This window comes from Myiozetetes cayanensis, unplaced genomic scaffold (assembly GCF_022539395.1).
Source record: "Myiozetetes cayanensis isolate MyiCay16 unplaced genomic scaffold, myiCay2020 scf12, whole genome shotgun sequence".
Classification (NCBI taxonomy): domain Eukaryota; kingdom Metazoa; phylum Chordata; class Aves; order Passeriformes; family Tyrannidae; genus Myiozetetes; species Myiozetetes cayanensis.
In genome coordinates, this window is record NW_026086826.1 from 21,117,858 (window position 1) to 21,129,821 (window position 11,964).

At 44.5% G+C, this 11,964-nt stretch overlaps 1 protein-coding gene across 2 annotated transcripts in view; it reads right to left on the reverse strand.

Annotated features, from left to right (window-relative positions):
- The window catches only part of CLCC1 (chloride channel CLIC like 1), a 13,920-nt gene extending 2,386 nt beyond the window's left edge, over positions 1 to 11,534 (reverse strand). The window contains exons 1-11 of one of the 2 annotated variants that reach the window (XM_050306697.1): positions 11,369 to 11,534; positions 9,824 to 9,964; positions 7,974 to 8,069; positions 7,397 to 7,504; positions 6,343 to 6,564; positions 5,058 to 5,198; positions 4,289 to 4,382; positions 3,084 to 3,181; positions 2,853 to 2,999; positions 1,960 to 2,271; positions 1,207 to 1,452 (exon numbers count right to left, since the gene is read on the reverse strand). In XM_050306697.1, coding sequence (XP_050162654.1) covers positions 1,225 to 1,452; positions 1,960 to 2,271; positions 2,853 to 2,999; positions 3,084 to 3,181; positions 4,289 to 4,382; positions 5,058 to 5,198; positions 6,343 to 6,564; positions 7,397 to 7,504; positions 7,974 to 8,069; positions 9,824 to 9,955 — 1,578 coding nt within the window. In that variant the 5' untranslated portion in view covers positions 9,956 to 9,964; positions 11,369 to 11,534 and the 3' untranslated portion in view covers positions 1,207 to 1,224. The remainder of the gene's footprint in view (positions 1 to 1,206; positions 1,453 to 1,959; positions 2,272 to 2,852; positions 3,000 to 3,083; positions 3,182 to 4,288; positions 4,383 to 5,057; positions 5,199 to 6,342; positions 6,565 to 7,396; positions 7,505 to 7,973; positions 8,070 to 9,823; positions 9,965 to 11,368) is intronic. The other variant, XM_050306696.1, reaches the window with a different exon arrangement.
- Positions 11,535 to 11,964: the final 430 nt, after the last annotated feature.

An 11,964-nucleotide genomic window follows, 5' to 3' on the forward strand; every position in this document is an offset into this window, starting at 1 on the left:
GTTTCCTTCATTAACTCAGCACAGTTTTACTATCAGGAGAAGTTTTTACAAAGTGCTTATTTTCAAGAAACAGCTGTTCGTGCTCAGCTGGTGTGGGTTCATGTCCAGGCACCAGGGAAGCACAGGGGTGGTGGGCACTTGGCACCATCTCCCAGGGACACAGTGTAATTCCTGCATTTTGAATGTCACAGGCTGTAAATGCCCAGAGCCTGCTCATTACCTGCCCTCAGCTCCTTCTGCTCCTGCTATGGATGTGCTGTGCTGGGAGAGGTCTGGGGAACCCCGAGGGCTGTGCCTGGTTTTAACTGCAGGTACCTTGAGTTAGAAAAGCCACTGATTTTAACACCAAAGGTGGCAAACTGTTCACTCTGGGTGTTTATAAATGATGTCCTGTTTTTATTGAAGAATTATACCCCTAGAGAAGAACCTACAGTTACTTTTAGCTTCAGAGAGAAATGGCAATGTAAGAATAAACAGACACATAATTCAAACTATTTTACAATTACTGAAAGATTTATAGATATTCTCTTGCAGCTTTTTTTGGCACTGAAATCAGAATCCTACTGAAACTAAAACTCATCCCTCTGCTTATAAGGAGAAATGTCAGAATGTTCTTCCAAAAAAAAAAAAATCACTCATCGGTTTGTCATCCTGAGCTTTGATGCTTTTACTCAGTGCTTCCTATTCCCTGATCAGCTTTGAATTGCCCTAAAACCCATCTGACACATCAGCTTCTCACTCTGCAAATCATTAAACTAGGAGAAAATCAATAGGCTGTCCTAAAACTGGGCTGACAAGCAGCCAACTGATTTTAAAGACTATAAACCCAAAGACAGACCTGAGATGTCTATCTGAGTTGTGATGAGTGTTACGTGAATTACAGGAATATCAGTGACTTCCTAGAGGGTTTTGGACAGTTACCTGGCTAGGCTTGTGTTTGCTACATCAGAGTATCAGTGCTTCCCCACCACTGAGAATCTAATTTACCCAAACTTAATTTCCAACAAGTAGCCACACCCCACAGGCCTGATTTCTTGGCCACTGAAGTGTGTCTTATCTTAACACATTTATTTCCAATTCCAGCCACAGTACCTATGCTCCCTCTCCCAGATTACAACCCCACCTTACAGCTTACTGATGTTCTCTTTCTGACACTTGAGAACTGGAGCAGAATGAACATGACAACAGAGATTAGAGCACACTCACAGCAGAGCTCGGGGCTCCTTAGTCTCCTTCCTGGGAGTCGCGTAAAAGGCTCTTTTCCTTCTCTTCCCCTCCTTCCATCGCAGAGCTTTTCCCCTCTAGGTTTTTGTTGGGATCACAGTTTTCTCCAGCCTTTTGCTCTGCTTTGCCTGTCTCCTGTTTCTGCTGCTCAACTGCAGCTTCCTCAGTACGGTTTTCAGCTTTGAGAGTTTCTAGTCTATGAACTTCAGACCCGGTGTACAACCTATTCTGTAAAAAAATTAATAGCAATTATTAATTAATCTAAAGTAACAGCATCTATTGCTTCAAGGGCACCTCAGCTCAAGGGGCAGAGCTCACCCAAAGCATGAGTAGTTTTTTCCCTGGGTAAACAGGGCATGTAAATAAGCACAATGTAGGGTATAAATGTGTTTTGAATTAGTGTACACAAAAGTCAGCACTTTTCCCCTATTCTCCCAGGGGTAATCATGAATGCCCAGGCTGACATAAGTACTGACCTCTCAGAACTGAAGTTAAGTCTTTACTGTAAAGAGTTTTAATTCAGTAGTTTCCTACCACTTAGCCATTGCAAAGTATTTTTCCAGAAAGAAACACGTCCGAGACAGCTCTACCAAACTGCTCTATCAGGAAACATGCACGTCCTTAACTCCTGTCTCCCCAGGATCTGGGTTAAGCTTGCTGTTTAAGCTTGTTGTTTATCAGGTGACATTGAAATCTCTTCAGCTGAATCCCAGCCCAAAGAGCACCAGGACTTACATTAGGTTCTGACTTGGCAGAGTCTTGTGCGTGTGCATCCGGCTCATGGCTGGAATGTGCCGTGTCGGGATTCCTGCTGCCATTCCCTGCCCTCACGGTGAGGGGAGGTCTCACAGAGGCATCTCCTCTGTCCTGGTGTCCTCTGAACACATAGGGGCGCTGCTGCAGGTAATAGTCCTCTGCCTGCCTCCCGTCGTACTGCCCAAAGCCGATCTGCTCCCGTGCGCTGTCAGCTGGAGGAAGAGTTCTCCTCTGAGACGATGCCAGGTATCTTAATGCAGACACTGATGATCCTGCACCGTAGCAAAAAGCCTGGGGGAGGGAAAAAACCAAACTGAACAACACACCACATACTTGCAGCCTATGGTTCTCACACAGATATCAAAGTCAGGCATCTACAAGACCCTGAAAGAAAAGCTCAGGTGATCAGAAGGGCTGCAGGAAAATTCAAGGCTTCTGCAGTCTGACCACCCTGCAGGAACTGCCAGACTGGGTGCAGTTCATTGCTGGTGCTACATTAGAGATGCTGAAGTTTTAACTCAATGCCTTTGTGTACAAAATGGCAATTATGTGCATCACTGTGTAATGACACAAAGCAGAAATGGGAGCGAAGCTGCAATAAACTGACATAGGGTCTAAGATTTAAGCAGTTCAATGCTATTTTATCCTACCTGGGGAGAGGGGGGGAGTTGTGTTTTGAATGCAAACTTGGCTATTTTAATTGCTAAACCAACTGTACTATGAAGCCTTGGTCAGGAAAAACTTGCCTTGTAGAAGTAATTTCACCTGTGCTAAGTAAAAATAACAAATAATAGATAATACTTAAATATAAATAAAAATAATATATAAAAAATAAAACTGAGCTCTTAAACATAGGATAAATGTATACAAACCAGGACAGCCAGAGCCATCATAATTAGTACTGGGACCTGCAGAACGAACGGAATCTCCTTCATTAGTGCTTTGATGAATTCACCAATACCTTGTCCTACGTGCTTCAAAGGCTCAGTTACAAAGTTGGTGAAAGTAATTGCCAAGGCCTGGAAAAGTACAAATAGAAAACCAGTGTTGTCACACAAACAACAAACATCAAGATGAACAGTCCCTTTGGACTTGGAGTGTACCTTTGTTGGTGGAACCAGCAAAATAGGATTTACAAGTAGAGTTTCATAGTACTTCTGACAGGGATCGTCCTGTAACGTCCAGGTACTCCTAAGCCATTCTGTCAAAGCAGAGACACATTTTTACAACTTCTCAGAAATATATTTTATGTCACAGCAGTAAAAGACAAAGTAGCATTTCAATTAGAGATGGAAGAGAACTCTTCTAGATGCGGTTCAAAGCTCAGGTTTATTTTTACAATTCTGAGATCAGCTTGGCAGTGTAGTTTATCCAGTCATGGGGGTGCAGGAAGGAGAGGGAAGGTTAGAAGGAAAAAAGAACCTGAAGTTCTCCCACGCAGAGTCAAGAAAGTTCCCTTTATTTGATGAACTTATTCCCTGGAAGCCTCAGGGGAAAAAGTCTCACCTGTGAGAACCATTATCTAGCACAATGTGTCCACAGCTACTGAAACAGTGCCATTCCCACTGTTATTACTCATCTGCCAGTCTGCAGAGGAGATTAAAATCATCTGTTCTGCTTGTTAGATTTCAAGGGTCTATTTTATTCACAAGCAGAAAGTCTCACTTCTTAAGGGAAATTTTACATTATAAACAGGTCATTTACAGCACCAGTGTTTCTGTAGTTTGGTTTTACTGCAGTCAGAACATGAATCACTGAAATTTGTCATAAACAGAATAATCAGAGTCAATAAATTAGAAAGGGAAGACCATACCAAGCAGTCCTTAAGAGTTGCCACCAGTCAGCTACCTGCTATAGCACTGGATACTAATAACAGCTAATAAAAAAAATCAGCTTTCTCTGTAAAATAGTAACACTCAAGAAAGCAGTTACAGATCTAATTCCTCAAGTCCATTGTTCTCACAGGCCTGGCAGATGAAAAGAAAAAGCCCTTTTCACGAGCTCTGCCCACCTGTCTGTGGTGAACGGCACTGAATGGATCTGGGGAGGGGAGCTGGGGAAACACTCACGGGTAAGTTAAAAGAAAAAGAAGGAACACCATGACATGCTCCAAGTACAGTTTTGTGATCAGCTCTCCTCCAAAGGCCTAGAAAAGTCGAATGGAATGGAAAAATGGTAAAACCACATAATCATGTACTGAAGAAAATTCAGTGTACTACTCATGAAGATATGTGACTGTTCTTGGACACTGTTAGTGAGTGTTTTGTGATCTTAAGTACCATTACAAAATAACGAAACAAGTAGTTACCAAAAAGACTTTCTCGCCAGTCCAACTTCTCAGCACAGATGTTATCAAACTGCCCCATTTTCGCAATTTCTGCTTGATGCTGTGCAAAGGCCAACTGGGGGGAACACAAGGACTTGTGAAACCAACAGACCCTGCATCCCTGCACCTCGGCTATCCCTGTGTGCTCTTAGCCAGCCTGGGATAATTCTCCATGTCGATAATTCCCCCACTACACCCACTGTGTAAATACATATTAAGAAAAGTTTGCTAACTAAACAATGTAATGGAGTTCAACTCTAAGAACCTCCTGGGAATGGACACCACCCATGATGACGGCTACCTCTGAGTTATCCTCCAAATGGAGCCTGATATTTTTGCCTTGAACTCGTATCTTTGAATACTGGAGTTTAGTCCTTTGGCAATTCAAACACAGGGAACCTTCAGAAAGAAAAAACTCCTCACAATATATTTATATTTATTTTCATATAACTTTTCTACCAAGCTGCCTTAGTCAGAGGTCACATCTGTCTTGCCCACACAGTGAAATTAGAGTTCTAGTACTCTATGAATTTTGTGCACCTCTGCTGCAGGATAAAGTAAGTCCTTGGAGTTTCTTTTGTTCTTTAAGCCTAACACACCCATCAGCATGCAAAACAGAATGTTAATCCCTTTATTTATTTTGTGGTTAATTAAAAGCTTTACATAAACTAACTAAAGGCACTAAATAACCTTAACTCCCTCACAACTCTAAAATTTTAAGCCTAAAAGACATGAAGATTACAGAACTTACCTTATACAAATAAAGCCAATTCCATGCAAAACTGATGAAAAAACTTATCAATAAAAGACGTTTTAGCTGAACAAACAAAAGAATCCGTGTCCAGAGCTCTGTAGCTATTACAGTTACAATGCATGCTAAGCACAAGAGCAGCTGAAAAAGAAAAGAGGAAAAAATTATGATCCAGATTTGGAATCTGCCGAGCTTACTGCCAGTACACATGAACAAACTCCCAACTTTTGCTAATGTCATTTACAGAGTTTTTCCTTGCTTTCACAGCACATCTGTGCACTACAAGGCACAAGTTTCATAGCATCACTAGTCATTCCTATCACAGCCTTACACTGCAGATGCTCATTTTTTCTTGTGATGTTTAGTTATTTCCTCCTTACGGTGTTTATCACATTACCCACCACACTTTTAAATTGTAAGGTTGGTGTCAGTCACTGCTGGAGCAGTATGTGCCTGGTATGAACCACAAAACAACAGCTGCCAAGTCCTGCACTTTGGTTAAGAGACAAAGGTACAGTTTGGGGAGCAGCTGCCAGACTTCAGAGAAGCCCTTTACAGACTCCTTCCACCCGAGGACCCCCAGCACTGAGGTTACGCTACTGACAGCTTGCTTTGGGATTTGGCTTCCAAAGACCCCTCAAATCAAGACAGGCTCCTTTCAAGATTATGTCAGCACAAAACATCAGCATATTCTGAACTGTAAAGATTTATTCAGAGAGCTTCAGCTTATCAGAAGATCCTCAGTTTAGCACTTTATAATTCCATAGTCATGCTCTCCTCTCCAACACTACACAATTTTCTCCATAAAATTCGTAAGAGCCTCTGACCTATAAGAGTTCAAATATACACTTGTCTCAATATAAATATATTCCACCTCCTGCAGAAGCCAACAACTTCAGCATCTACTTGAACAAGAGGCAAACCTAGAAAATCTGTAATGCACGAAGTGTCAGTTCTAGTGATAAGGAAGTGCTAGAGCCTAATGAGTCAGGCAGCACAGACTGAGACAAGAGGAAGAGAAAAAAAAGCATAACAGAAAAAAAAACCCACAAAGCTACAATAAGAAAAGATGACCACAGGAACAAAAAACTTGAATTCTTACTTAAAATGAATACATCTCCTCTTCCTTCAGCAATCATGAAAAAAACCCATGACTCACTGAAAGTGTGATGGAAAGAACTGCTTTACATGTGGAGTTAAGACAGTTATATTCACTGACTAGACCTGACCAGAGAAACTGGAGAAAACAGCAATCAAAACCAACAAAACCCCTTTATTCTCTTACCAAAAACAAATTATATAGGTCAATTCCAAAAGTGTCTTCAAATCTCCAGTGCCAAGCTTGGTAATCGTGGTGCTTAAAATTGATCAAAATGTCACTGAGTGCATCATCCATGGCACCTGGCTGCCAGGTGTCCTCATTGAGGAACCTGAGGATCTCCAAATACGTCTGCTTTGTAAGGATGATCTCGGCGTCGTAGTGGACTTGGCCCACGTTCTCCTCAGGCTGAATTAAAGGCAAAGCAAAGCAAAGCAATGTCACAAGCTGCCTCTCTGGAAACAAAAGTGCATCCCTAGGCAAAAAGCTGACTGAGTACCATTCATGCTGTACCAGAACCTTTTTGAAACAGGCTGCAGGATGAAAACACAGGACAAAAGTATGATTCTGTATCCTTTCTGTTCATTCTTCTAAACTATATGATACTCGAGTTCAGCTGGTTTGTACTCCAATTCTACAGCAATAAACTAACAGAAATGAATTATCTCACTTGTTATTAAAACTTTAGAACCACGGCTCATTAACAAGTAATAATGACATACATGCTATGTGTGCCCTGATCACAGCTGGATCATACAGACAGAAGCTATTAAATACTGAAATAAGAAGTTTTGTGTTGCTAAATATAATGCTCTTTATTAAATATTAATTTTGCTTATTACTAAAAATTAATTCTTCTACCTCTGAATAGCAAAAAATCTCCAAAGACAATATAATAAAGAGCCCACCCAACAACTAAGTACCATGCAGTCACTCCATTTTAACAACCATTAATGTGAGCTGAACAAGGTACTCCTGTAGCTGCATCCCAGCAACAGATATTTAGATACACTGAATTCAAAAGCCTTCCTCTGGATGCTTCTCATATCAAATCCAGCTGTGCCTCCTGAGCAGTACTGGATGCACAGACTTCTATCACCTCTTCCAATGCCATTCAATTCCCTTCATTTTAATTTAAAGTATGCCAGAATAATTAATCAGTACTCAATAACTGTGAAAACCATATAAAGTATAATATGAATTCTAATTAATTTTTTTAAATGACTGTTCAAATACTTACAAGGCCAAGTTTTCCAGCTTCATTTAAAATCTTATTCAAGTATCGCCTAAAAATATAAAAGCTCCGGCTTTCCTGTGACTTGGCATTCCTCTTCTCACATTCTGCAATCTGCAATCGTGCAAAAGACACCTTTATTACCAGCTCATTCATAGGGAAAAAAAGAAAACCTACCAACACATTAAACTCAGGATCAACAGGGCACATTTCTTCAGTGTAGCAATGATCCTGTGACTGGTATGCCAGATAAAAGCATATGCAGTTACTGAAGATGCTGCTTTCCATGGGACTGCCCAGTACTGAACAACTTGAAAACAACAGGACAGGTTCCTTGGCTTTTGGCAGCATGGTGTGACATAAAATATTTTAGGACACAGACCTTGGAAGGAGAGCAACAATTTGGAATTGAATTCAGACCACTTCCAGTGTCTCCTCTGAATAAAGAGGTTCCCCCTACATAAAGCATTGTCTCTCATAAATTATGCCAGCAACGCACCTGTTCTGTCCTAGCCAGAAAAGGCATTGTCAGAAAGCACAAACTATTAAAGACTGGAAAATATCCTGGAGTTCTGTAACAAACCTTCTGTTGCAAGGCATCTATTGTCCTGGAACAACTCGGTGAGATTTCAGTACTGACTGTATCCGCAGTCTTATCCTCAGAGTCATGATAGTTTGCCTAAAATTACAGAAGGAATTTTTAGAATCTGATAATTTGATCAAACTTGCCCTGTTACAATTCTCTAGTCAGATGCCTTAAAAAGGAGCAAAGGAGCTAAAATCTGAGTGATCTGTTTCTCTAGCACTCTCCCAGTGATACTCCAGCTGCCTCTCTGCTGTTATTTTAGGCTCCAGCTGGAGTTTACATAAATGCCTGTTGCCTTCAAAAGGTGAGGCCTGTCCTCCCCCACTTGTCCTTTCCCCTCCTTCGAGCGCTGGTGAGCCACACAGAGCATCAGATTAGATAACTGGACCGGCTAAAAACTGACTCAGCAAGCAAAGGGGCAGCTTCCAGCCAGACAAATTCCCAGCCCAGCTGGCCACGCAGCCAGCCAGACTGCAAGTAAACACAACCCCCATTCCGGGATGCATGCCTGTGCTTTCACATTCCCTCTCTGCTCCAGAACACTCCATGTTTTCTGTTAATTACTCAGACCCTGTTTTAGCAGTGCTGCTTTTACACAACCAGGAGTGCACGCTGAGGGAAGTCTCCAGAAGGAAGCACAGCAGTGCACAGATCACTGAACTCATACTGAAACCAAGTCAGGTCTTGAGGACTTGGACGGCCCCCACAGCCTGCCTGCCTAAAAACTCACTGCAGGGCACGAGAGAAATCCTCAGAAGATGGATTAACCCAAAGCAGGCATTTTTCTCCTTTAAGATGAGAAGTTCTATTTTTGTGGGAGACAACAGTAAAACTACTATTATTTTTATAAAAGCTGGAGCAGTAGGATTCCAAGATTAAAGACTCCAAAGCTTGCTGCTGAATTTTAGGTATGCTAATGACTATCAGGTGGATTTGAGGCAGGTGGTGGCTGAAGAGGAATGCTGTGGAGAGAAATAACGCAGTCTGCAATTTTTAACTTCAGAAAATTACATTCTGAAGTGTTTAAATGGTATCATTCAAACTTGAAAGCTGAATAATGACAAAAATCAAAGGCGCCCACGCAACCAACCACAGTTTACAGTGCCACGTGTGCACATACGTATCAGATTAACAACATGCATCTCTGGAGAGTCCATCCCTCACACAAGACAACTGAGAGATGATTCACCTTGTTAAAACTAATTTATTTCCTACTTCATGTTCTCCTAAATGTTCACGAATCACTTACACTACAGCACTCAACCCCTGTTCTGATCTGCCTTCCGAAAACTGATGCCCAGCATTACAAAACACTCTGTGACTTTCACAATACTCTCACACAAGAAATGGGCTTTATTACCATATTGCCGTGAAACTGGTTAATTAACATAAAATGCAGCCATTAACTCCCCCAACTTTTATCAGGCAGGAACTTGATTTTCAAGATATTTAATACGATACTTGACAAACTAGCAAGAGCTGCTGAACCCAGTACTTCTCAGAGCAGTAACTCGTGGTGCCACAACCTGCATAAATCAAGCACCACCTGCGAAAAGACAAGAAGCCTGATTGCTGTGACTGGATCAGTGTGCAACAGAAACTCAACAGGAAAAGGTCCTGAGCTAACTACACTAACATAGATCACTGTTTTTTTCCTTGCAATTTTAACCATGGACACAGAAGTCTTTTCTGTGTATGGATTCAGATATAACATAACAAGACCTTAAAAATATCGTGATTCTATCGTTATCTACTGTCACCATGTAAGAGCACTCTTTCAACAGCACGTGGCTGAAGGACTGTTTGGGAGAGGCGTGTGTGTATTCATACATCCTTTCTTTTTCTACCTTGTAAGGTCTTCTCATTGTTCCTGACGCTGCATCATAATTGAGCATATCCGTGGGGTCAATCCATTCATCTTCTTGAACTTTACCGCTCCCTACCAGCATAACTGCACACAACACCAGAGGAAACAGCATCCTGTATCGCTGAATGTAACAAGAAATTCACATATTTAGGTCAGGGTGTAACATGCCATATGAAAAGAGAAATGCAACCATCTTACACAAGAGAAGTATTCTCTGGCGCTGTTTAAAATCTCAGTTCTCCATTAAGCAGGTTAAACTTCACTTCCTTTTTTTTTTCCCCTCCCAAGGAAACTGTCAGCAGTAACATGCAACAATTAAACTGTACTACACGACTGGATCAATATAACCGACCGCAGATATCAGCAGGTGTAACACGGAGCTCAGTATTGCTAAATACAATAAACCTGCGCAGAACTCCTCCAGGATTCACGGCCAGATCACAAGCCCAGCCTCACTCAGTAACTCTCAGGTGCAAAACAGCGTTATTTGCCGAGCAACAGAAACACAGGCTCTTGTTGGACTGCTAGTGCTAACTACAGTGCAGGAGTGCACGAACACAAAAATATGAATAGCACAGCTGTCAACAAACACATGACACTGGGAGCTGACTATCTAGTGCTGAAAGCACGATCACAAACACGAGCTGGCTCCCTCGGAGGAAGCACGGCCGAGTGTTCGGGCCTTACCCAACAGGCATCCCTACAGGGCCAGAGATAAGCAGAGCCTGTCGACAGTCCCAGGGTACAAAGGTGGAGTTTCCCCTGACCTCCCATCCCTCGTAACCTATATTTATATTGTTTTCTTTGAAGGAGGGGGAAAGGTAGCGTTTCAGTTGATGTCATTTCACGTTTAGGTGGAGTTTGAGTGACTTTAGTCACCCATGTAAAGCACGTACAGGTTTTACTTCATTAGCACGTGTGGGGGTGCGAAAAGTGAGACGTATTTTTCGACTTAACAGAGCAAAGTTCAGCTTTTGGTCGGTCACCTTTTAGATCATTCCTCTGGCTTAGTTCCCGCTGGCGGCATTGTTTTAAAGGGAGCACGGCCACACCATGTCCGTGCGGCTCCATCCTCGGTCCCCGCCTCTCTGGGAGCGACACACCGCGCTCCCCGGCGCTCCCGCTCCCACAGGGTGCGGAGCAGCTCGTCCCTGGGGGATCACTGCCCCGCACGCACTCCCGCTCGCTGACCGTTCACATTATTTTTTCACAAAAGGTCCAGCACGCCCGTCCCGCAGAACAAAAATCAAGGCTGGCCAGCCCTGCAGGGACACCCCTGCCCTGCCCGGGCGGGACCCACGGCCCGGTGCCCTCGGGGCGGCTCTGCCGGGCCCCGGCCCCGCACAGGCCGGCGCTGGAGGCGCGGACAGGGCCACGGCGCGGAGCCAGGGCCGCTCCTCCCGCCCCTACCTCCTTTATCTCGGCAGCCACACCGCGCTCCGCCGAGACGAGCGGCCCTCCCGCCCCGAGTCCGAGTCCGAGCACGGGCACAACGCAGGGCCCGGGCCCGCCCCGCCCGCGGTACCTGAAGGGCCGCAGGAATCCCGGCGTGTTTACCCGGCCCGGGGCCGCCCCGCAGCCGCGCTCCTCCCGGCTCCTCCCGGCTCCTCCCGGCCCTGCGGCTCCCCGGGCCCGGGGGCGGCCGCTCCGCCCGGGGATGGCCGCGCAGCAGCGGCCGCGGAGGCGCCGCCCCGGCCCTCAGGGGACGGCTCGAGCTCAGGGCCCGCCCCGGCCCGCCCAACCCCTCCCGGCACCTCCCTCAGCCTCATCCCCGCCCCGGCCCGGCCGCCTCCCTCAGCCTCATCCCCGCCCCGGCCCGGCCCCGCCGCCTCCCGGCACCTCCCCAGCCTCATCCCCGCCCCTCTCCCGCTGCACAGCGAGTGTCGTCTGGTTTGAATGGCCCCCAGGGCCCGGCAGACGTGAAGGCACACTTACCTTCGCTAAAGGCAAGCTCAGGCACAAGACCCTGCGATGTAAAACAAGGGATGTAAATCGACATCTGCTCTGTAAAGACCCGAGCTGGAATAAAATTGTCAGGAAGACAGTATTTACAGAGTTGTGGTACTAACTAAGAGAAGTCTGCCAGCTTTATCTACAGCTAAACAACTAGAGGAACACTCT